Raw genomic sequence first — 24,403 nt, forward strand, 5'->3', positions numbered from 1 at the left:
CAGTCGTACAGGAGTTGTCCATCGAGGGAAAGGCTTCTTGAGACGTCATCTGTACTTCTGTGAAGAAGGTGTCGGACGTTTCGCTCCTCATCCGAAGAGCTTCATCAGCGAACTAATAAGTGCTGGTAGCTTAGGCCTTAAATACAGTAAGAGTGGGCGGAATTGGTGTGCCAACACCCTCCTACTATTGGTCCCTTACACTAAGCCTGGGCGTAGTAGTGGTATAATCCTATCCTGCTATTAACACCTCTGATAAAAGGGAAGTGTCGCTCCCTGAATTGGGTATGAACGACTCTGATACTGGCTCGTTAGCATCTATTGTTCTGGCTCGGCCCTGGCTTCACCTCATTTGCATGACTACGAGCTGTGGGTTTTAGTCTCAGTAACCTGCTGAACACAGGGTCCAAATTAAACCTCAAACCACCATTCCGATTCAATGATGGGTTCTGTTGTTTGACAAAAATAGCTTCCTTTACTCCTCTTTCAAACCATCTGTTTTCTTTGGCCAAAATCTTTACCTCGCTGTCCTCAAAAGAGTGATTGGTAGCTTTAAGGTGTAGATGTACTGCTGATTGAGGACCACTAGAATTGTCCCTGCGATGTTGATAAAGCCTTTTTTGGAGCATTTGCTTAGTTTCCCCAATGTAGTGCTCTTTGCATTCCTCATCTTTACAGTGGATGGAATAGACCACATTGCTCTGTTTCTGGTTTGGAGCCTTGTCTTTAGGATGCACTCGTTTTTGTCTCAGGGTATTTACTGGTTTGAAATAAGTAGGAATAGGCTACCAGCACTTATTAGTTCGCTGACGAAGCTCTTTGGATGAGGAGCGAAACGTCCGACACCTTCTTCACAGAAGTACAGATGACGTCTCAAGAAGCCTTTCCCTCGTATTTGTATTTTAGTCTGCCATTTTTACACTTGATTAATTTAAACCAAGAATAAGTAGAATTTGCTTAAATATTTTTTTCTTACTAACAGGCCATGTTCAACCACGACACAGCCATCATCATTTATTAATTATTTTTTTAAAAAGCACGATATCGTGAGGGTCGTTTGAAACGGGATCTAGCAAGGTGCCAATCGCTGCACTTGAGTTTAACGTGCAAATCAAGCAGATTTTGTTTGTATATTTTGTGCTTTTTGGGATTATGGTTACAAAAAAACACTGAAAACAAATTTATATTCATCACAAGTTGATGCAACGTTATCTAATTGTAGTGGTGGGGAGGGAGGGAAGGGGGGGTACTCCTCCTCCTCCTCTTTTACTAGAGGAGTAAAACTATCATTGCTATAGGGGAGTGCTGAGCCAGGGTGCACAGTAGAATTTTGTCCCAAAGGCAATGAGAATTGGAAGGGGAAAAAGTACATTTAATATAGCCAAAAGATAGAGAATAACGTATCAAATGGTTTTTAAGGGGCGAAGGTTGCGTTACTTGAAGGAATGGGAGAATCTCCCCGCTTTTTAATGTCAAATATAGATGTTCTGCTAGCCTCTTCATCTGCTTTGTACACTATGTACGCTGTGCCAATGTAGTCGCGATGTGAGTAGTAAGATGGCGTCTCTTTGGCTTCAGCGGCTTGCACGGGCGGGTGCGACGTATGAGCTATCCAGATATATCATACAGATCAGTGACTGTAGCCAGCCATGGCACATCCGACATGATTGTGAATGAGTGAAAAGAACTTCTCCTATTCCTTGTGGAAGTAGTAAGTTTTGGGCTTCTTACTTTGTCTTTCTCCCCCGCTCCGTTTGAAACCCTTTCTTAAGTTTATAATAAATAGATTGTTGGCTAACTAGTTAGCTCGCCGACATGCTATGCAGCCATGGCACTGAACTCTACTACTGGAATGGCCCCGATCGCTTGCTGCGCATTGGAGGCTTGAAGCCACCGGAAGTATAGAAGTCGCCATGTTGTTTCACCCAAAACAAGAAAGCCTAACAACTAAGAGGAGTTCGAGATGCCGTCTTGTGCTGCTATTAATTGCACAAATCGTGATACTCGTGAAAATCGCGAGAAGGGACTTATATTTCACAGGTAGGTAAATGCTTATAAATAATAAAAAATAGTTAAAAATAGATACTTTAAATCTGTAAGCATCTTTTCATCTAAGTAGTTGTAAATGAGCCCTTATTCTCCTTTAGATTTCCACACTGCAATGTTCAACTTCTAAAGCAATGGGTAGTAAATATGAGGAGAGACAGGTGGATTCCTGCAGCCAGATCGCAACTCTGTTCAAGTCATTTCACCGAGGAGAACTTGGACAGGACCGGCCAGACTGTTAGATTACGACAAAATGCAGTTCCAACAATATTTGACTTTCCTGATCATCTTCTAAAGGTATGCTAGCATTTAACTTTGATACTACGTAGATCCTTATCGTAACAAATACCTTGTGAACACTGAAATTGACTTGTTATGCATTGTAATTTCACACCATAGAGGTAGGGAAAACCTTAAACTGGAGGGAAATTTTGAGATTTGGGTCTAGTAAATTTACTCTGTTTCAATGGAATTTTTGTTAATTCGTGTTATTTTTTATACCGAACCATAATAAATGTAGTGAATGAAGATACATGTATGTGTAAGCGTGTGTGCTTTTTTGGGTGAAGCAAGATGGCCGACCAATGGCTTCATGCGGTCAGCAGGGACGCCCCTTCCAGTAGTATAGAGTTCAGTGAGCCATGGCCGTCTCGTTTTTTTCCCCAATCAACTTTATTAATACCTTACAAATTACATTAACAATGCAGCAAACCATGGGCATTAACAAATAACATTTGGATAACAAAAACACATAAATCATACAGAAATCGAGATTAAAGAAATAAAAACGTAACAGAAAAGTTATAAATAAATACATTTTTAAAACAATTAAAAAAAATAAAGATAATAATAATAATAATAGTAATTAAAGTAAGATACACCAGGGGACATGAGCAATGAAAATTAAACTGAATTAAGGATATTGAAGTGGGAGCACAGATTTATAGTCTTGATAGCTTTGTTGTTATTAACAGAGGATATTGATTTGAGGTACAGCTTCAGTTCTTTCATGAAAACATAAAAAAAGGGGTTTCACTTTGGCAAATTTACATTTGTGGATGTAGAATTTTGCAAGAATTAAAATGAGATTAATTAAAAAATATTCTTTGTCAGCTGGAGCATCATTCTTTACAAAGCCAAAAAGGGCATTTTGCAGGACGAGCTCAAAATCCCAGCAGATATGATCTACAATAAATCTACAAACATCTTGCCACAGTTTACGGGTATATTCACATTTCCAAAACAGATGAACAGTCTCCGTATGGGAGTCACAAAAAGCACATTTCAGATCTAAATCATCATACTTGAATTTGATAAAGAAGGATTTAACTGCATAACATCGGTGGATCATTTTAAATGACACTTCTTTCACTTTGTTGACCACAAAAAGTTTTTGAGGAAGAGACCAGATTTTTTCCCAACACAAGTTATTTACGACTGTTCCAGTAAGTTATTACAGGAGAAGAGAAACAGAAACGATATTATATTGGAAAAGAGCATGGATTTTACAGTTGCCATGGCCGTCTCGTGTCCCTGCAGTGAGCCCATCGCCTGCGTAATGTGGTGAAAACAAAGAATAATAGGAGTGCACACATGACTTATAGGAGTGTTATTTCATGTCAACAGGGCTCTAATAATGGTTAAAAAATGTATTTAGAAAGTCATTAACAGGTTTTCTATGCTGAACTAGGAAAATGTTACATTTAATACTGAATCCTACTTTGCAAAAAATGATTTATCGCTGTCGCGTCTGGAACCAATTACCCGCATGGCATGTCCGACATGATCAACTGAAAAGAAGTTCTCCCATTCGGTGTGATTTTAACTTTTGGGCTTCTTTGTTCATTTTCCCCACTCAGTTTCACACCCTTTAATTTTAGAATACAGTAAATAAATTGGAGGCTAACTAGATGGCTCACAAGCTTGCTAATGGTTAAAACCATGGCCGTCTCTTGTGTTTCTGCAGCGATCCCGTAGCCTCCGCATTGCTGCTGAGCAATGTGGTGTAAACAAAGAATATTAGGTGTCAAGGTGACTATGGGGTGTTATTTCATGTCTACAGGGCGATAATAATGGTAAAAAAATATATTTAGAACGTCATAAACAGGTTTTCCATGCAGAAATTCACTTATCGCCGTCGTGTCTGGAACCAATTAACTGTGATGAACAAGGAAAGACTGTATTCAAGTCTGCAGCTGCCGGACAAACAGCACATCTATGACATAGCTAACAGTTCAAGAAAATGTCACTCCTAAACAATAGCAAAGAAACTTTAGCCACACATCAGAAGAAGCATGTTGCCTTCCCGTGACCCCGAATGCATCATGTCCTCTGGGAGAAAGCAAGGGCAAGATGCTCTCCTCTTCTTTGGAAAGAAAAAAAAAAGTACAAGCAGGAAGCAGTATAACAAATCAAACTTTAATCATTTGTAGAAGATGAGAAAAGAGGACATGATGATGTAACCCGGCTGCTGAGACGGGTCTGGATCCTTCCCGCCAAACAAGCCGAAGTAGAGCACTGTGTTGGACTCAAAGCCGCTCAGCTCCAACTGACAAATTAAATACACACTGTGTACTTTTTTGTTGTATAGAAGACACAAAAGCACAGTAGATAGTCAGAGACACACTGCAGCCTTCTGGGTCATATCACAGTAATAACTGTGTTGGGGGCAGGGGGATGGGCGTCCACGTGTTCCATACCTGTCGTCGCCGTTTGTGTCGTAAACTAACTCTAACCAGGCCTGAAAGTGAAGGATCTTTTGAGGTCGATCGCTCGCTCCAAAATCATTGGCGGATCTTCAAGTATTAATCATGTTTGGGCGGCTAAAGGAGTCACATGTGACCATGCTGCATTCAGGCGTAAAAAGAAGTTAACCGCTCATCGCTAACCGTGATGATGAGTGACGGGCACAGCGGCAAAGATTCCATTGTCTTTCTTTCTTTTTGATTTAGCCATATTGGATTGAGCAGCCCGGACAGAGACGTCTGGACGTCTGGAAGCTGTTCAATCCCAGGACACATTTCACCTTTTTGAGAGTCTTTCCGTTTATGTCGCCTTTTTTTTTTTTTTTTTTTTTTTTTAATAACTATCTCTTGGGGTTTGATTACTCGCTAAATATGGCAACAACAAAGTTGCAAAATGGCAACACTGATCCCTCGTGCTACGCATTCTCATTCTCTGGCAGACCCGGTGTGTTAACAACCAGAGCTACACAAACGATCCCATTCTAATGTGTCTGTGAAGGTATCACCAAATTTATTTACGGCACCTCTAGGCTTGTCACGCTTATTGATAAAACGATGAATCGAACTGTAGAAAAAAAAACAAGGTCGATAATTTTGACGCCTGGATAAACTGACATGTGCGACATGTACGTATTTGCTCATCTCGCTGTAGCACACAGGCTGGATGACAAGAGGGTTCACTCTGCTTGTGTCTGAGCGCATTGGTTATATGCTCAAATTAAGGGAAAGAGTGAGCCCCCTGTCAGATATTCAGCATCTTAGTCACAGTACGTGGAGGAGGGCGCAAGGTACGTAGTGATTGAATACACTGCCTGCTAGCTAGCAGTTAGCAAGCAAACACTAACATGAATGAAAGCACAAAAGCGATAGTTTCTAAGCCGAATGCCACAGTTCCGGTGTGGATGTGCTGTGGGGCATTCATCCAGGCGGTTGGCGCTTGCTGAGGCGTTTGACTGGCATGGTGAATGTGTGGTACCGGGTGGCGGGAGCTGATGATACTCAGGGTATGTGAAGTGGTGACACCCCGCTATTTGTAAGTGCTATAGTTGGCATCTTCTGTGCCTCACACAGATACACTACACTTTCTTTTTATTTGAATTCTTTTTAACATACTTGGCTGTTGAATACACTAAGTCCCCAACTTACGAACACAATTGGTTCCAGACGACCGTTCTTAAGTGGAATTGTTCTTAAGTAGGGTAAAAGGTAATATTAGCAATGATATAGGTACTACATGTACGTGTATACATATACAGTATATGTGTATGTATGTAAATATGAGTTTGGATGCAGTAGTAATATTAAACCAGGATAATTAATGAAAAAAATAATAATAAAAGTGATATAATAATACGTAATGATAAATGTTATTTACCTTTGAAGAGGAGTGGTCGAGCATACGTCGTTGTGGAGGAGGAGGAGGAGTTATTGAAAAAGGACAAGTCATTGTCGTCATTAGACTCTTCTAAAAGAGGTAGTGTTCTGTGGGTGGTGTAGAATTAAGCAGGCTTATTAACTCTTCATGAACTTTAATCACACGCTCTGTCCGGGTTGCATCATACAGCAACAATGTAGCTTTCTCTCTACTCCCCTCCTCCCCTCCTCCTCTTGTTCTCCTGCTGTTGGTGCCATTAGCAGTGTCACAGTGCCCTCTGCTGGTCAAGCATGTAGCAGTATAAATATGGGCTGGCTGGTCAAGCATGTAACAGTATAAATATGGACTTAAAAGGCAAAACACATGAAAATATAGACTAGTCGGCTTGTGTTCGTATCTCCGAATGTTCGCACATCAGATGCTCGTTAGTAGGGGACTTGGTGTATTCAGATTTTTATTTTATATTCTACTGTAAAGGTGCTGACCTGTCCTGTGACGTTAACCCTCCAGGGATCGACCGGAAGTCCATCGCACCAGCCTCCTCGCCCGTACAGCCAAGTGCCGTGTTCGTTGGGCACGGCGCCATCCTTTACTCGCTCTGTGCAGCCCAGCGCCGATCCTGTTGGACCCGCAGAACCGTACAAAGACAAGCAAAAAAAGCATCAAATGAGCCTCACTAATACGGGATTTACAGACGATCAGCTTTGCTCACCCGCAGAGTCAAATGTACGACAGTTGCTGTGGACGCCGTTAAACAGGAAGTGATGGGAAGTGACGCAAAATTCCCCGCAGCCATTCTCGTCACTGCCGTGTCCCGTGATGACGGCGTACAGCTCCACCTGCAAGAGAGAAGCCGCCGTGAAGGAGGCGCGCTCGCCACCTTTTAAAGCGCCAACGTCAGCCCTCCTACCTTCTTGGTGGAGGCCGGGACAGGGAACTTGATGGGCAGGTACCTCTTGTTGTAGGTCTTGTTGAAAGTTCCGCCGCTGTACAGTGACATCACCCGGAAGGGGCGGAGCTTCTCTGTGTGATTGCCTGAGAGATCTACCAGCAAGTAGCTTATTATCTAATTAACTCAATCAATACCAAAGACATATTTATACATGTTTTTTGCGTGAGAGGCAAAAAGAGGTGATGACGCAACTGTGCACTAAAAGAGGTCACTGTTACATCCGTTCTAAGCCATAAGAACGGCCACAAGGTGGCAGAAGTGCATTTTTGCATGTATTAACACTCCACAGCGAGGAGGAAGTGAGAGAGCGTGCATGAGTGTAGCGTGCAGAAGGTTGCGCATTGGAGGGAAATTTTAAGGCATGCACGCGCACACATGCGCGCACGTGCACACAGACATTTTGGTTCCAAATGTGAAGATTGTAAATAGTTCATGGTGTAATATTTGTAAATAAATTGTTATTGTGATGTTGTTTAGTTGTTTAGATATGTGAGCTGTAACAAAAGCAAAAAAATGTGTGTCAAAGTGAACATTATGCTTGAAATGTATCTTTTAACGAAAAGCCTTTTTTCCTCCTTTTTTTAGTTGGGAACTGATATTTTCCTGAAACGTATCTATGTTCTACTGCTGAAGAACGCAAAAAGGTAGAAACCAACTTTTTATTCCTGTTGAAAGGCGAGGGTCTAACGTTTGTTTTGGTAGGTTCCATGTTTATATAGCCATACAACACAATATTTAGTGGGCCTTGAAAGATCAGCCAAAATGGTCTAAAATGGCCGCTACTGAAGGCGGTGTCTGTTGAAAAATGTCTGGGATTAAATGAGTTAAAGGTCCCCAATTATGCAAAAGTTCTGTCCTGGTGGACATGCTACCATCGCTTAGCCTACCCTGTGTGTATAGTAATCCCTCTTTATCGCAGTTAATTGGTTCCAGACCCGACTGTGATAAGTGAAGAAGGATTCCTTATTTAAAAATGGAATAGTTTCGTAATGAGAGCATAGAAAACCTCTTTGCGGCCTTTTAAACATTATTAAAGCCCTTTAGACATGAAATAACACCAATTTATTTTAGTTCCATGACCGATGTAGTAGATATAGTGAGAGAGAACAGGACATATAAGACATAAGGCTCGTGTGCGTTGTTGTAAATGTACTCCGGTGCTAAGGAAACTGAGTGGGGAGCAGACAGGAAGTGATATTGGGGGTTCGGAGTTGAGTTTTAGCTCTGCATAGTAAGATCATTGCGCCTGTTGTGTGATCATTCAAGCCTGCAATAAAAGCCTGTTGTCTTGTCTGACGCCACCTAGTGACCAGTGTAGAATACTACATACCGCAACGTCTTTGAATGCGCCTTCTGAATGACCTATATTTGTATTTTACTTAATTTTTAGTCGTTATTGTGCTTCATTTAAGCAAAATATGCCAAATTTCAACAAATGGAACAACATAATTTGAAAAACAGTGATAGGGTGCAGCCGTGGTGAGGGATTACTGTACACCCACTACTTTGTTACTTCACTCCACACCAAGTGAAAAATACCATCATATAGGACCTTTGAGACAAATTGGCGTTTGAGCGTCTTCGCATGAACATTCATACTTGTGAGGTTGGCGGCGCTGAATCTCAGGTTGAGGGAGACAATCCACGGCATCGCCCACGGGACCGTCTTCATGGTGAACGTACACTTGCTGGCATCCAGGACGGGAATGAGGGGGGAGACGTCCGTCTGCCAGCGGCCGATACCTCTGCAGACAGCACCACACATGTAGGAAACATGTTTCCATCTTCCCATTTTGGAAGTGACCAACACACTCCACTGCGTCTAGCTCCGCCCCCTTTAGGTACCCATCTAACTGAAGAATGCCCAAAAGTGCTACTTGCAAACGACAAGCGCAACAGTAAACATGTTGTTACATTATTATCTTCTTTTTTTTTGGTCCTACCTTCGGAAAGCGGTGATCCAGCGGCCCAGCTCCACGTTGCAGTAAGGTCCAAGGTGATCGCAGCACACAAACAACTGCACCGTGTGATCCCACGGAGGGCAGGATGAGTCCCTCCTGCCGGGACACGACAAGGACGCGTCCAGCAGCAGCGTGTCAAAGCCCGACAAGTCTGCAGAGAGACAACAGTCCAAACGTCATTGTTTCCCACAGGACCGCAATCTACTAGTGGCTGTGAGGGGAAGGATGGAGCATTGTGCTCAGCGACTTTGCATTCCCAGAAAGTGAGTAAAAAAATATGAAAATCTCTTTTTGTTGTTTTTTTAATGTCACAAACAAGACGGAGCAGCCTATGAGTGCTTTTGGACGGGGGAGGGGCCCACAGCAGCACTCGCTTCTTGTTGGGAAGAGCGATACCTGCTTTCATGTCAGACTCTCCAATGAAACCTCACATAAAAGTTGCTCAAATAGGCATTTTTTTTTTTACCAATATGACGTATTCAACAACAAATCAGCACTGATTTATCAAGTAATATATTTTTGAAAATCGGTGACAGAGTGAAGCTGCGAAATTCGAAGTGCGACGTGGCGAGGGATTACTGTATATTAAAAAAAATTAAATCAAATAGTCAATTAAAATATCAGCCGCTACTGTTACTGAACTTTAGTAACATCTGAGCATTTGGGCATGAAGTGAGATGTACTGTAAATACAAAAAAATGGAAGGTAAAATAGCGACACCTGGCGGCAGGTTGACAACAGCCACGGCGCCTTTGTCCCCTTGCATTTGGACTTTGTCAAAGACAGGAATGACAGTGGCGGGCAAGTCAAGTTTGAGCTGCAGATCTGCGTAGAAGTCAAACCTGAGACAGAAGCAAGAAAAAATAAAACAATTTTTATTGTGAGCAACCCAGTGAAACTGTAATAAAATATACTAAAAATGAAGCCCCCAATGCTTTTAGACGTAGCTGCTAAACAAAAATCACGACTCACCACTGCGCCTGCCAGTTGACAAAGCTGAACGTGGGGTACAGGAACCAGCCCATCTCGGACAGCGCCCCCTGTTGGTCAATGCCGATGAAGAAGTTTGGGGAGGGCGTGGTCTGGAAAGACACGTTGACCGGCAAGCCAGACCTGCACACAAACACAACCCATTATGACAAAACAGTGCACAAAAACAAAAAAGGGGCTGAGCTGGATGACTTTCAGGTGTGTGCGGAGCGCCACTATCAAATACGTTAATGGTATTCAAACGTCATCTCCATTCACGGTGAATTAGGCAGCGATCTGACCGTAGCGCATGGATGACGGAAGGCTCCAGGTGCACCATGGAAGCGGGGAGGCCCAGCAGCGACAAACACTCATCCCCGACGCAGTTCATTTCCTGGATGGAGTTACCAGGCTCGGCGAAGACCAGGACACCCGAGGCGTTGGACTTAGCCATGTTTTGGATCTGGTGGGAGATAAGGTCGGTCATGACCACAACGAGGAAGAAAAGATAATCAGTATGAGCAGTGAGAGTCAAGAGGATTAGTGAAATGATCCTGTCGCTTTAAGAAGCCACTTCGTATGCACTTGAACATGTCATTGAGTGTTTGGCATATGTTGGAAAACTTTTTAATTAAAATTCACTTTTTAAAAACTAAAACAAAAATAACATCTGCATAACATTTTTAATTTTTGCAGCAATGTTTTTTTTTTTTTTAACTATAAAATATAAAAAAAAAGAACAAAATAATATTCCCCCCCAGGGGCGAAATGCTCAGATTTCTTTCCATTTTTCCAGATTTAGCCACTGTGTTTTATGAATGCATAATTGTAATTAAGTTAGAAAAAAACATTTGATACTTGATTGTCCTCCTCGCCACTTCACATTTTGCAGCTTCACTCTATCACAGTTGTTTTGTGGTTAAATAAGGCCCATTAGTCAGCAAATATGCACATTTAAGCACATATCATGTATTTTTGGCCTAAATTAAGCATTTTCAAACATAAAAATGGCTGAATGAAGTAAAATACAAATATACGGCATTCAGAAGAGGCATTCAAAGACGCAATGATATGTAGTATGGTCAGGTTTGCAGGTTTGAATGCTCTCACAACAGGTACAATAGTCCTTAACACGGGGCTACTGTTGCGGCAGTAACACACGCCAAGTTAAAACTCAACTCTGAACCACCGGCGTCACTTCTTGTCCGACCCTCCCTCAGCTCCCCCCTGCGCCCGAACACATTTACAGCAACACACACGAGCACGAGTCTTATTTATGTCTTAAATGTCTTATTTTATCTTATTATGTCTACTGTATTGGGTAATAGGAGTGCAAAGGTGACTACAGGGGTGTTATTTCATGTCTAGAGGGCTTTAATAATGTTAAAAACCGTATTCAGAAAGGTTAGTTTTCTATGCTTTAACTGTGAATATACAGTATTCCATTTATATATAAGGAATCTTTCTTCATGGAAATTCATTTATTTAACCAATTTACCACGATAAACGAGGGATTACTTTATGTCTTTAAACTCAAACAATTGTTTAAAAATAATGACTATAATTACATTATATTATATGTATATATATATAAAATAAATAGAATTATACTATAATAATAATTATATGATAAACACTATTCAAAGTATACATATTGTCCAGTTAAACAGTATATATTTTGCCTGGTCACACTGAAAACTGTACAATGCATATTGATTCATCAAAAATAATTTAAAAAATTTATATTCAGCCTTCAAAAAGAGATTATGCTCACTTTTGATGTAAATGCTCAAAGAGGTTTTGTGTGTCTATCATGCAGCGGTATGCAGATCATAATATTAAAAACAGAGCTCAAACCACAAAAACAAAAATATTGTTCAATGCCAGAACTTCGTCTGTGTAGGCTCTCAGTCGTACAGGAGTTGTCCATCGAGGAAAAGGCTTCTTGAGACGTCATCTGTACTTCTGTGTAGAAGGTGTCGGACGTTTCGCTCCTCATCCGAAGAGCTTCGTCAGCAAACTAATAAGTGCTGGTAGCTTAGGCCTTAAATACAGTAAGAGTGGGCGGAATTGGTGTGCCAACACCCTCCTCCTATTGGTTCGTTACACTAAGCCTGGGCGGAGCAGTGGTATAATCCTATCCTGTTATTCACACCTACGATAAAAGGGAAGTGTCGCTCCCTGAATTGGGTATGAACGACTCTGATACTGGCTTGTTAGCATCTATTGTTCTGGCTCGGCCCTGCCTTCACCTCATTTGCAAGACTAAGAGCTGTGGGTTTTGGTCTCAGTAACCTGCTGAACACAGGGTCCAAATTGAACCTCAAACCACCATTCCGATTCAATGATGGGTTCTGTTGTTTGACAAAAATAGCTTCCTTTACTCCTCTTTCAAACCATCTGTTTTCTTTGGCCAAAATCTTTACCTCGCTGTCCTGAAAAGAGTGATTGGTAGCTTTCAGGTGTAGATGTACTGCTGATTGAGGACCACTAGCATTGTCCCTGCGATGTTGATAAAGCCTTTTTTGGAGCATTTGCTTAGTTTCCCCAATGTAGTGCTCTTTGCATTCCTCATCTTTACAGTGGATGGAATAGACCACATTGCTCTGTTTCTGGTTTGGAGCCTTGTCTTTAGGATGCACTAGTTTTTGTCTCAGGGTATTTACTGGTTTGAAATAGGTAGGAATTTTGTGTTGCCATAAGATCCTCTGGAGTTTTTCGGAGACCCCCGCTACATAAGGGACTACCACTCCTCTCCTTTTTGCTTCTGTGGGCTTTTGGGTTTCTTTCCCTACTCTCTTCTTTTGACATTTGTTAAAAGCCCACCGTGGGTACCCACAGGTTGAGAGCGCTCTCTGGACATGTTGTGTCTCCTTTTTCTTTCCCTCAGCACTAGTTGGTATTTGTTCCGCTCTATGTTGGAGGGTCCTAATAACCCCTAGTTTATGTTGTAGTGGATGGTTTGATTCAAAAAAACGTCCGACACCTTCTACACAGAAGTACAGATGACGTCTCAAGAAGCCTTTTCCTCGATGGACAACTCCTGTACGACTGAGAGCCTACACAGACGCATTGCGACCAACTTTGGGAGAGACATCCTTCTGCTGGTACGTAGCTTAGAAAAGGCCACTCTTAAATTAGCAGATTTAAGGAACCACCTCAGATTCAATCTTAGATGCAGGCAGAGTAGGTTAATCCCCAAATGCATGAGGCAAGCGTCCCTTGAGCAAGGACACTTGGCAAGGAAAATGCAACAAAACTACATCAGAAAAATACAGAATTTGAGAATTAGGAGACTTAACATAGAGATAAAAAATAAACAGTCTGAAGTAGAAACCTTCTATCAGAGATTGCAAACCAAGCTTACGCACGAAACCTATCAGGAGGTTTGTGAATTTACCAAATCAGGTTATATGAAGCACCATAGCAAAACCAAAGAAAGGCATAAGGGAAAATTCCAGAAACTTCTATTGGAAAATCGACCACAGCTTGTCGTAAACACTAAGGATGGGGGGAATCAGACCAATACTAAAGAAAATTGGATCAAAAATCTGTCAGACAGAAGCCTCTCGGAGACAGAGAAGGCAGTATTAACCAAGGGTCTCAACTTCTCAGTGACTCCTAAAACGATACCCACAGTAGACTATATCACAGCAGCTGAATCGGCCATCAGGAACAATAACCTTTCTAGAACAGAGGCAGGGGACCTTCGTCTGAGAATATCGGCCCTTCTCAGTAGTGCCAAACCACCACCGTCCAATATCACGTTAGGTGAGAGGAAAGCATTAGCGGCTCTGCAGAAAGATGAGAGCATCACCATCTTACCAGCTGATAAGGGCAGATGCACAGTGGTTCTCAACACATTGGACTACGAAGAAAAAATAACAAGTCTAATTAGTGATGCCAACACATATGAGCAACTTAAAAGGGACCCATCCAGTAGGTATAAGAAAGAAATCATACACTGTCTCCAAAAGTTAGAGAAGGAAGAACTAATTGACAGACAGATGTATCATAGGTTATACCCTGGGGAGGCTACACCATGTATCTATGGCCTTCCAAAAATTCACAAGGAAGGGTTTCCCCTCAGACCCATTGTCTGTAGCATTGACTCTACCACGTACAATGTAGCGAAATATGTAAAAACAGTCTTATCCCCATTGGTAGGCAACACTGATCATCATATAGAGAACACAAAAGGGTTTGTGGCGAGCATCAAAGACCTCAGATTGGAGCCAGAGGAAACTTTGGTGTCTTATGATGTGACTTCACTTTTCACATCTGTCCCCACCTCAGCAGCAGTCTCGGTGGTGAGGAAGAGACTGCTCGAGGACTCAACTCTGCATCGGAGAACAAAACTTAGTGCTGACCACATCTGCCAATTACTGGAAATTTGCCTTAACAACACATATTTTCAGTTTAGAGGGAAATTCTACAGACAAATTCATGGTTGTGCTATGGGCTCACCAGTCTCACCCATAGTGGCGAATCTGTACATGGAAGAGATGGAGAAACAGGCTCTCACATCCTTCTCAGGGACAAAACCAAGGCACTGGTTTAGATACGTGGATGACACCTTTGTCATAATCAAAAAACAAGAAATTCAGTCTTTCACAGATCACATCAATGCGGTGGACACCAATATCAAATTTACTCGCGAGGACACTAAAGAAAACCAACTAGCCTTCTTAGACTGCAAGGTAATTATAGGAAAGGACAGACAGCTACTTACAGAGGTCTTTAGAAAGGCCACACACACTGACCAATACCTGCTTTTTGAATCAAACCATCCACTACAACATAAACTAGGGGTTATTAGGACCCTCCAACATAGAGCGGAGCAAATACCAACTAGTGCTGAGGGAAAGAAAAAGGAGACACAACATGTCCAGAGAGCGCTCTCAACCTGTGGGTACCCACGGTGGGCTTTTAACAAATGTCAAAAGAAGAGAGTAGGGAAAGAAACCCAAAAGCCCACAGAAGCAAAAAGGAGAGGAGTGGTAGTCCCTTATGTAGCGGGGGTCTCCGAAAAACTCCAGAGGATCTTATGGCAACACAAAATTCCTACCTATTTCAAACCAGTAAATACCCTGAGACAAAAATTAGTGCATCCTAAAGACAAGGCTCCAAACCAGAAACAGAGCAATGTGGTCTATTCCATCCACTGTAAAGATGAGGAATGCAAAGAGCACTACATTGGGGAAACTAAGCAAATGCTCCAAAAAAGGCTTTATCAACATCGCAGGGACAATGCTAGTGGTCCTCAATCAGCAGTACATCTACACCTGAAAGCTACCAATCACTCTTTTCAGGACAGCGAGGTAAAGATTTTGGCCAAAGAAAACAGATGGTTTGAAAGAGGAGTAAAGGAAGCTATTTTTGTCAAACAACAGAACCCATCATTGAATCGGAATGGTGGTTTGAGGTTCAATTTGGACCCTGTGTTCAGCAGGTTACTGAGACCAAAACCCACAGCTCTTAGTCTTGCAAATGAGGTGAAGGCAGGGCCGAGCCAGAACAATAGATGCTAACAAGCCAGTATCAGAGTCGTTCATACCCAATTCAGGGAGCGACACTTCCCTTTTATCGTAGGTGTGAATAACAGGATAGGATTATACCACTGCTCCGCCCAGGCTTAGTGTAACGAACCAATAGGAGGAGGGTGTTGGCACACCAATTCCGCCCACTCTTACTGTATTTAAGGCCTAAGCTACCAGCACTTATTAGTTTGCTGACGAAGCTCTTCGGATGAGGAGCGAAACGTCCGACACCTTCTACACAGAAGTACAGATGACGTCTCAAGAAGCCTTTTCCTCAATGCCAGAACTGATTAATAATATTTAATAGTCTGTGAGTCTACCATATATGCTGACCTTAGTGAAGAAGGAGCAGTTTCCCTCAGACAACCAGGCCACAGAACCCGCCACAGAGGGCGACGGCTCACATCCATCCCCTGCATCCTTCAGCTGATACCACCACTGACCCCAGCGTCCCATGAGCCAGTCGTATCTTGCGTCTAGTCGCTTTACGATCACCGGCATCTTCCACCCTGCGGGAAGTGGAGAAAGATCGATTGTTTACAACAATGAACTGGAGGGTGGAGCGAGGAGGGTGCTGGCCTACCCTGAGAAGTGAAGACCGTCTGGGCCAGGCCGCAGTTGTGACCCGTGCAGGCCCAGGAGTACAGAACGCTGGGGATCCAGTTCCCCAGAGCAAAGACCGGCACTGGAGAGAAGTGAAGCCTGGACAGAACCTCCTTTTGACTGACAACAGAACAACAGTGTTACATTTGGTTATCTCCTGCTTGATTGTCAGTACAATAGCATAGTATTTTAAGTATTTGCATGCCTGTAACAGTTAGGAAATGACACAATGATAAATGTTTGACTAGCAGTGTCCCAATATGCTAGAATCATAACTTTTATACAACATTACTGCCGTGGATTAAGTTTGGAGCACATTTTTAACAGCGGCAGGGGTCAAAGTGTAAAAACGTACAATTATGCATGTTTTTTTTGTTTTACATTTCACTTTGGAAATAATCACTTGGGGAAATAATCACTTGGGGAAATAATTACAAAAGCAATCTTCACTCACTCACTGTACTGCAAAAAAGATCTGTGAGGATAATTCATAATGCCAAGTATAGAGAACATACAAACCCTTTATTTTTAAAATCACAGATATTAAAATTCGCAGATTTAGTACACTTTCAAACTGCTAGAATAATGTATAAAGTTAATAATAACTCGTTACCCAAAAATCTAATCAAGTATTTCTCAATCAGAGAGGAGAAATATGATCTTAGAGGAAAATTAAACCTAAAACATTTATATGCGAGAACAACGCTGAAAACCCACAGCATTTCCGTGTGTGGAATTAAATTATGGAACGGATTGAGTAAAGAACTCAAACAATGTACAGAGATGAGCAAATTCAAAAAACAATACAAGCAGTTGATGTTTGCTAAATACAAGGCAGAAGAGTCCTGATTGTTCTGTCAGGTTTGTTATTTTATTTTATTTATTTTTTATTTTCTATTTTATTTTATTTTATTTTTTATTTATTTATTTAATTAAATTTTATTTTTTATCTATTTATTTTTATTTATTTATTTATTTATTTTTTATAATTTTCTTTGTTGTGTTTAAAAAAAAAAAAAGCTTTGTTCTTATTTATTTATTTATTTATTTAGTATTGTCATCATTATTATCATTATTATGAATGTTCTCTCTTTTTTTGGGGGGAGGGCAACCTCACCGTTATCTATTATGTGTTATCCTGACTATCACTGAAAACATGACATGGAATCCAGGAAGTGAACTACATGTACTGTACTAGATGTAGAATGGATGGGGGGTAGGATTAAATAAGCTTTGCTTCTTCCTACTCCTTTTGGACATGTGGAACTGTCAAAGAATGATTCACGAGATGTATTCCATTGGAACCTTCATGTTCAAATAAACTAAACCAAACCAAAAACCAAACCAAACTTTACTGCCCTAATTGTGATTATTTTTACATTCTATTTACATTCAGAGCCTGGGATATACATTTTAGTGCGTCTTATAAAAGTAGACCTACGTTTTGTGGCAACAATATTTTCTATACTACTTTATTACAAAGTAGTAAGCGCTGTGTATATAACTGCTGTTTACATCCCACCACGAGCTAACACCGCTAACGCACTAGGCCTCCTGCATGACATCATTGATAAACACGAGACCAAACACCCGGACGCTGTATTCATTATATCTGGCGATTTCAACCACTGTAACCTCAGGACTGTCCTCCCCAAATATTACCAGCATGTGAGCTTTCCCACAAGGGAAAATAACATCCTGGACCAAGTCTACAGCAACATGAAAGGTGCTTTGAAGGCTGTTCCAAGACCCCACTTTGGAAAGGCCGACCACATCTCCATATTCCTTTATCCAACATACAGACAACTTCTTAAAAAAGCTCCCCCTGTACGTACAGCAGTTAAAGTGTGGAATGAAGAAACTGATCAAGTACTTCAGGACTGCTTTGGCTGCACAAACTGGGATGTGTTTAAAACTGCAGCGGGGAGGGAAGATTGTACTGTTGATTTGGATGAATATGCTTCTGCTGTTACTGGCTACATTAGCACATGCATAGAGACTGTTACCACCACCAAGTATTACAGAAAATACCCTAACCAAAAACAGTGGATGAACTGTGATGTAAGGGCTAAGCTATGTGCTCGTTCGACTGCATTTGTCATGGGCACCGCTGAGGACTACAAAAAGGCCAGATATGACCTGAGGAGGTCCATACGAGAGGCCAAAAGACAGTACAGACAGAAGCTGGAGGGCTACTATTCCACCTCAGACCCTCGGCGCATGTGGGCGGGGCTCCAGCACATCACAGACTATCGACAGCGGAGTAGCGTAGCCACGTCCAGCCAAACCACACTTCCAGATGAGCTGAACGAGTTCTATGCCCGCTTTGACACCCAAACTCCTGATGAGCAGAGAGGGTGGCTGGACTTGGGGAGCACACAGGACTCACCTCTCATGGTGACATCAGCTGATGTGCGCAGGGTTCTGAACAAAACAAACCCACGAAAAGCAGCAGGCCCAGACAACATCTCAGGACGTGCACTTTGGGTTTGCTCATCAGAGCTAGCTGATGTGCTTGCTGACATATTTAACCTGTCGCTCGCACAAGCATCTGTACCGACCTGCTTTAAGTCCACCACCATAGTGCCCGTACCCAAGAAGAGCAACGTGACCTGCTTGAATGACTATCGCCCTATAGCACTCACTCCTATTGTTATGAAGTGCTTTGAAAGAATAGTCATGACCCACATCAAAAAGAGCATCCCGGCAACTGTGGACCCTCTACAGTTTGCATATCGCCAGAACCGGTCCACGGGTGATGCAGTCAACACTGCCATCCACACAGCCCTTTCTCACCTACAGGGCCAGGACACATACGTCAGAATGCTATTTATAGACTATAGCTATGCTTTTAATACAGTCAGCCCCCACAAACTCACAAATAAGCTCCTCACACTCGGCCTGTCACCCTCCCTCTGTAACTGGGTGTTTAACTTTTTAACAGGCAGGCCCCAGTCAGTCAGAGTCCACAATCGCACATCCAGCTCAAGAATTGTGAGCACTGGGACCCCACAGGGGTGTGTGCTGAGTCCGCTCCTCTACACGCTCTTCACCTACGATTGCGTGGCCTCCCAGAACAACACCAGCATCATTAAATTTGCGAATGACACTACAGTCATCGGACTGATCACTGGTGGTGTTGAAACATCATACAGAAGAGAGGTGGCGGACCTCATAGCTTGGTGTCGTGATAACAATCTCCTTCTCAATACAGATAAGACTAAAGAGATGATCATCGACCCAAGAACAAGGGAAAAGGAGCCGCATAAACCCCTGTTTATTGATGAGACTGAGGTGGAGAGGGTGAAAACCTTCAAGTTCCTTGGCACACACATCAGCGAGGACCTCACCTGGTCTCACAACACCCAACAAATTCTGAAGAAGTCCCAAAGGAGACTGTACTTCCTGAGAAGACTGAGGAAATTTGGCATGTCCACCACAATCCTGAGTTGCTTCTACAGATGCACTATGGAAAGTGTCCTTACCGCCTCCATCACTGTTTGGTACGGTAACTGTACAACACGTGATAGGAAGGCACTCCAGCGGGTGATCAAGACCTCACAGAACATTGTTGGGGCAGCCCTCCCCTCACTGCAAGACATTTATAAAACTAGAGTCCTACGAAGAACACACAACCTCATCAAGGACAGCACACATCCACAACACTCATTATTCACACTCCTACCGTCAGGCAGACGCTACAGGAGTTTGAAGTCCAGGACCACAAGGCTGGCAAACAGCTTTTACCCACAGGCCATCAGGCTTCTCAACGAAGCACTCACACACGCCGCACGCAACACACGCACACACTCATAGCACTTTATTTATTTATTTATTTGTATTAATGTCTCTTCTGTTGTTGTTGTTTAATTTATTGGTATATATGTTTATGTTTCTTATGTTCTTATTCTTTCTTGTGTTTTCTTTCTTTTCTTGGGAGAATGAACAGAATAAGATTTTCATTGCATGGTATAACTGCTGTTTTACCATGCACATGACAGTAAAACTCTCTTGAATCTTACATACTGACGTAGGTGTGGGCGGATCAATACAAATGTCGACAACAAGGGTAGTATCAGTACTGAACCGATACTAGTGTGACATATTGACAAATACTGTACTGTATTTTACAAATACTGGCCGTGTTATCGGATTGACACCAATATTTCCTGTATCGCTCACCCGACTACAAGGAAGTCACCTGCGCTTCATGGCGGCGTTGTGTAATCGTTCCCGCATCCACAAAGCATCGCTCACCGAAGAGTCGTCCAAGGACAGAAAGAGCACCTGCGCACTGGCCGGCAGGTCCTCAACTAGGCTGGACAAGGACGCCTCGGTGCTCCACAGACACTCCAGGAAGGCTGACTTGTTGGTGAAAGCGTGGATGACCACAGAGCCACTCGTTACTGCTCCAGGCTGGTACACAAACTCCCCACTTAGAGTTGGGACCCTAAACGCAGCAGCCTGGTACCCCGGCTCAGGTGTGCCTGTCAGCCCAGAGCGTCGCAGCGCCACCGAGTCGTCGTGGGCGGCTGAGTCCGCTTGGCTCGCCTCATAGTCGGTCAACTTCAGCCGCCGCCTCGGTCTCTCCTCGGCTGTTGTCACGTGAGCGTTTATTACTAGCAACAAGTACAGTAGACATGAACATGAACGCGACATTCTCGCAGACTAAAGACGAGCGTCAGATAATAATAAAGTCAGCATAAATTATGTCTGTGTATATGTTCCATTTGAAGTCGTCTCGGAGTCGTTTTGTTGTCAAGTGTGGCCATTAGCGGCGTTAGTTTTTGCTAGTTGGGACTGGAGGCGGGTCGATAGATTACCACTACGGTGGCTTACCTAGGTCAAAAAGCGTGTACACACCACATAGCCATGGTTACCACTTTTAAGCAACTTTGTCTGTGGTGGCTGCGGGCACTGTTGCCACTGATCTGTATAATATATCTGGATAGCTCATTGGCGATGAAGCCACACGGCCGCCATATTGGCACTCGCAAGAAACACTTCTCGACAAGCTTTTGCATTCGTGGTGAACTTCTTTTATTAATTCGGATTGGACACAAATTTAGACTTAAGATGCCTGCATGTGCAGCTATTAACTGCACAAATCGCCAGTTCAAAGGCTGTGGACGAACATTTCACTTGTAAGTATGATTGAAATGTAGATTTATCATTGATCATTAAAGGGTTTTGCACCGTCGATCTCTCAGATATTTTTTTTCTCCATGTCCCCTCCGGGGCTCCGTAATATAGCTCTATAATAGTTAAGAGGAAATGTACGTACTTTTTTGTTATATCATGATATATGTATTTCTTTAAGGGAGGAAGGTTACTTGAAGGAATGGGAGAATCTCAGTGCTTCCATGATGCTTACCAGGCATTGTATACAGTGCAGTTAGCAAGCCAGTTTGCATACAATTGACCCGGCATGACCCTTCATTTGGATAAACAACCATTTTTTATTTGCTGCTGAATGACTGACGTAAAAGGATTCATTCATATGATATGTTCTGGAAAATAATATTACTGAACATGCATACCGGTATGTTTGAGATTGCTAACAACGTATTGTCTTACCCAAAGCATATGGTTTTGTTTCAGTGTTGTTGTTTTTTTCTGTGTGTGTGTTGGTGTATGAGTTTATGGTTATTACACATTATGGTTATCACATATTATTCCTGTGGTTTTTGTTCAAATATATTTCTATATCAGTAAAGAGCTTATTTCTATGCCATAACACAAACAAAACAAAAAAATCAGCAAAATGTGAAATGATTTTAAAACTTGTCTCTTTTATGATTCATATTTTGTACAGATGAGAGCATAGTGAATTGTATGAAAGTAAGAATAAAAAGTAAAGGATCATGACCATGGATTTTAGTGGAAAAAAGGGATGGGATATGCAGTTCAAATGAAAATCTCTTTCTAGAGGAGTAAAACTATCATTGCTATAGGGGAGTGCTGAGCCAGGGTGCACAGTAGAATTTTGTCCCAAAGGCAATGAGAATTGGAAGGGGAAAAAGTACATTTAATATAGCCAAAAGATAGAGAATAACGTATCAAATGGTTTTTAAGGGGCGAAGGTTGCGTTACTTGAAGGAATGGGAGAATCTCCCCGCTTTTAAATGTAAAATATACATTGTAGATGCTCTGCTAGCCTCTTCATCTGCTTTGTACACTATGTACGCTGTGCCAATGTAGTCGCGATGTGAGTGGTAAGATGGCGTCTCTTTGGCTTCAGCGGCTTGCACGGGCGAGTGCGACGTATGAGCTATCCAGATATATCATACAGATCAGTGACTGTTGTCAACTCCTCAGTAAGAAAAATAACTATTGGCTGACCTACAAGTCGCTGAGTGACGCCTTCGGATAATTTGCATAAGACATTCTAAAAGATGCTGTAGGAAAAAAAACATTACCTCCTAGCAAAGACAAAAAATGTGCGTAAAAACACATTAATCACGTCGCACGGCCGAGTGGTTAGCGTGTTGGCCACACAGTCAGGAGATGGGGAAGACACACTGACAGGTAAGTGACCGAGTCCGAATTCGGCTTGAGTGTAATTAGTAGAAATGTAATGAAGATTAAGAAGTGTTCACGTTTTAGATTCCGCTCTGTAAAACACGGCAAGATCCACTCCGGCGGCATGCGTGATTCATGGATGCGTAGAGCTCCACTATGGCTCTGTGGGCCACAGAAGCTGACTCTGCACTGACGGCATGTGACCGCTTTGGGGTGGGGAGGACACAAGCTTTCGTTTTTATTTTATTCATTTATTTTACTTTTATTTTGTTATTATTTTAAAAAGTATTGAAGAGTAAATATCACGTAAAATACTAAAATCTATGTACTTTCAATGTAAGAATACTTTCACTAAAATATGAGAATTATTCAATGACAAAGTATTACGATATTGTAATTATTTGTATTTTACTTAAGTATCTATATGTGTTTGCAGGAAAAAAAATGACATTCTAAAAATATATTATTCCAAAAATATATTTGCACAAACCATCACTTTAACCTCAATAAACGCCTGGTATGCTCTGTAATTAAGTAAACGTACGGCGCCATTGCTATTCATAAACACCAACTCAATGAAAATTGTGCTTGTAATGAAGGAGGCTGGTGAGAGAATTGATGTCACCAATGAAGTTATGTGCATAATTGGTTATATGCACAGTAAACACCCCCACGGTGCATCAGCATCACCGTCATCACCAGAGGAGCGGCAGTTGCCTGTATCGGAATCTATTCCATCACAGACACGCAATTTTTCCCCTAAATTTCTGATTAGAGTGAGGTCAATTTGCAATGGAGATTATTAAACTTCTTTTGTTTCTACTGCTGGCAAATGTTTGCTGTCTGCATGGAGACAACCGCAGAAGTGAGGTAAGAAATGGATTTTCCCCTCATTGTTAGTCACCAAACATACTTGGAGATGGATTTTAGTTTAGACAGCAGTCTGTTTAAGCTTATGTACAGTAAATAATTTCCAGATTTGTCTAATAAATTGTATTTTTTTTTTGCAAAAGATGAACTACGCAGAGTCTGAGTTCATTGAGGATATTTTGAGGATGGCAAGAAAACAAGCGCCACCGCAATATTTGAGGCTCCCTGGGAAGAAAAACACAGGTTAGCCTCTCTTTTAATTTGGATATCAAATTGATTTTGATGCAAGTCTGTTTCTACTCAAGGTGCAAGAAGTCGGACAGCAAGCAACCGTAAGTCAAGTGCCTTTCTTTTAGGAATGTGCGCAAATATAACCTGTTTCATGGGGTGGGGGCGGGTTTTTTTTTCCCCCCCAGGTCAAAGATTTCAAACCTTCGTAGGGTTGATGGGCAAAAGAAGCTTGGGGTTCCCAACTACATCGAACATTAGAGGTCTGCCTGGCAACAGCTGAAGCCCGTGAAGAACATATGCACTGAAGACAGTTTCAACCCACATGGATAGGAATAGATACTGTATAATAGAGTAGGAAACGCTGCGTTACCTGGAAGTCGAGAGACGCTTGGCAGCAGACTTTGTCAACCAGCGGCCTCCAGTGGCCAACTCGAAACCTGCACGTCTCTCTGTCAAACGTCTTCCCACTAAGTTCACACATTCCAGTACGTAATTAACTCACCTGACTCCACAGTTTGATCACAGGTTTATTAAGTGACTTTGTACAATACAAATGAAAAATAACATTAAAAATACCGAAATGGAGTACATAG

General features: G+C 42.1%; 1 protein-coding gene and 2 long non-coding RNA genes across 6 annotated transcripts; 2 read left to right on the forward strand and 1 right to left on the reverse strand.

Annotated features, from left to right (window-relative positions):
• Positions 1-896: 896 nt before the first annotated feature.
• Positions 897-21,005, reverse strand: si:dkey-256h2.1 (uncharacterized protein LOC337520 homolog). Of its 3 annotated transcripts, none has more exons than XM_054781368.1 (12): positions 20,389-21,005; positions 16,168-16,307; positions 15,918-16,093; positions 10,347-10,507; positions 10,048-10,188; positions 9,796-9,917; positions 9,058-9,226; positions 8,714-8,859; positions 7,073-7,206; positions 6,875-7,001; positions 6,648-6,781; positions 897-3,594 (listed from the first exon to the last, which is right to left on the reverse strand). In XM_054781368.1, exons 1-12 carry the CDS (start codon positions 20,844-20,846, stop codon positions 3,475-3,477), a joined length of 2,028 nt encoding a protein of 675 aa, XP_054637343.1. In that variant the 5' UTR covers positions 20,847-21,005; the 3' UTR covers positions 897-3,474. The 3 variants fall into 3 exon arrangements, with proteins under 3 accessions (XP_054637343.1, XP_054637344.1, XP_054637342.1); XM_054781369.1 differs by having other exon boundaries at positions 899-4,617; XM_054781367.1 differs by having other exon boundaries at positions 900-4,591.
• On the forward strand, positions 1,838-9,388 carry LOC129184900 (uncharacterized). Its single transcript, XR_008572000.1, has 4 exons — positions 1,838-2,037; positions 2,145-2,340; positions 6,673-8,955; positions 9,068-9,388. It is a non-coding gene; the product is annotated as an uncharacterized LOC129184900 (long non-coding RNA).
• On the forward strand, positions 20,362-24,398 carry LOC129184899 (uncharacterized). 2 transcript variants are annotated; one of them, XR_008571999.1, is made up of 5 exons: positions 20,362-22,715; positions 22,794-23,579; positions 23,723-23,822; positions 23,885-23,911; positions 23,996-24,398. It is a non-coding gene; the product is annotated as an uncharacterized LOC129184899 (long non-coding RNA). The 2 variants fall into 2 exon arrangements; XR_008571998.1 differs by having other exon boundaries at positions 20,362-23,579.
• The last annotated feature ends 5 nt before the right edge of the window (positions 24,399-24,403 follow it).

This window comes from Dunckerocampus dactyliophorus, chromosome 7, assembly GCF_027744805.1.
Source record: "Dunckerocampus dactyliophorus isolate RoL2022-P2 chromosome 7, RoL_Ddac_1.1, whole genome shotgun sequence".
Taxonomy (NCBI): Eukaryota; Metazoa; Chordata; class Actinopteri; order Syngnathiformes; family Syngnathidae; genus Dunckerocampus; species Dunckerocampus dactyliophorus.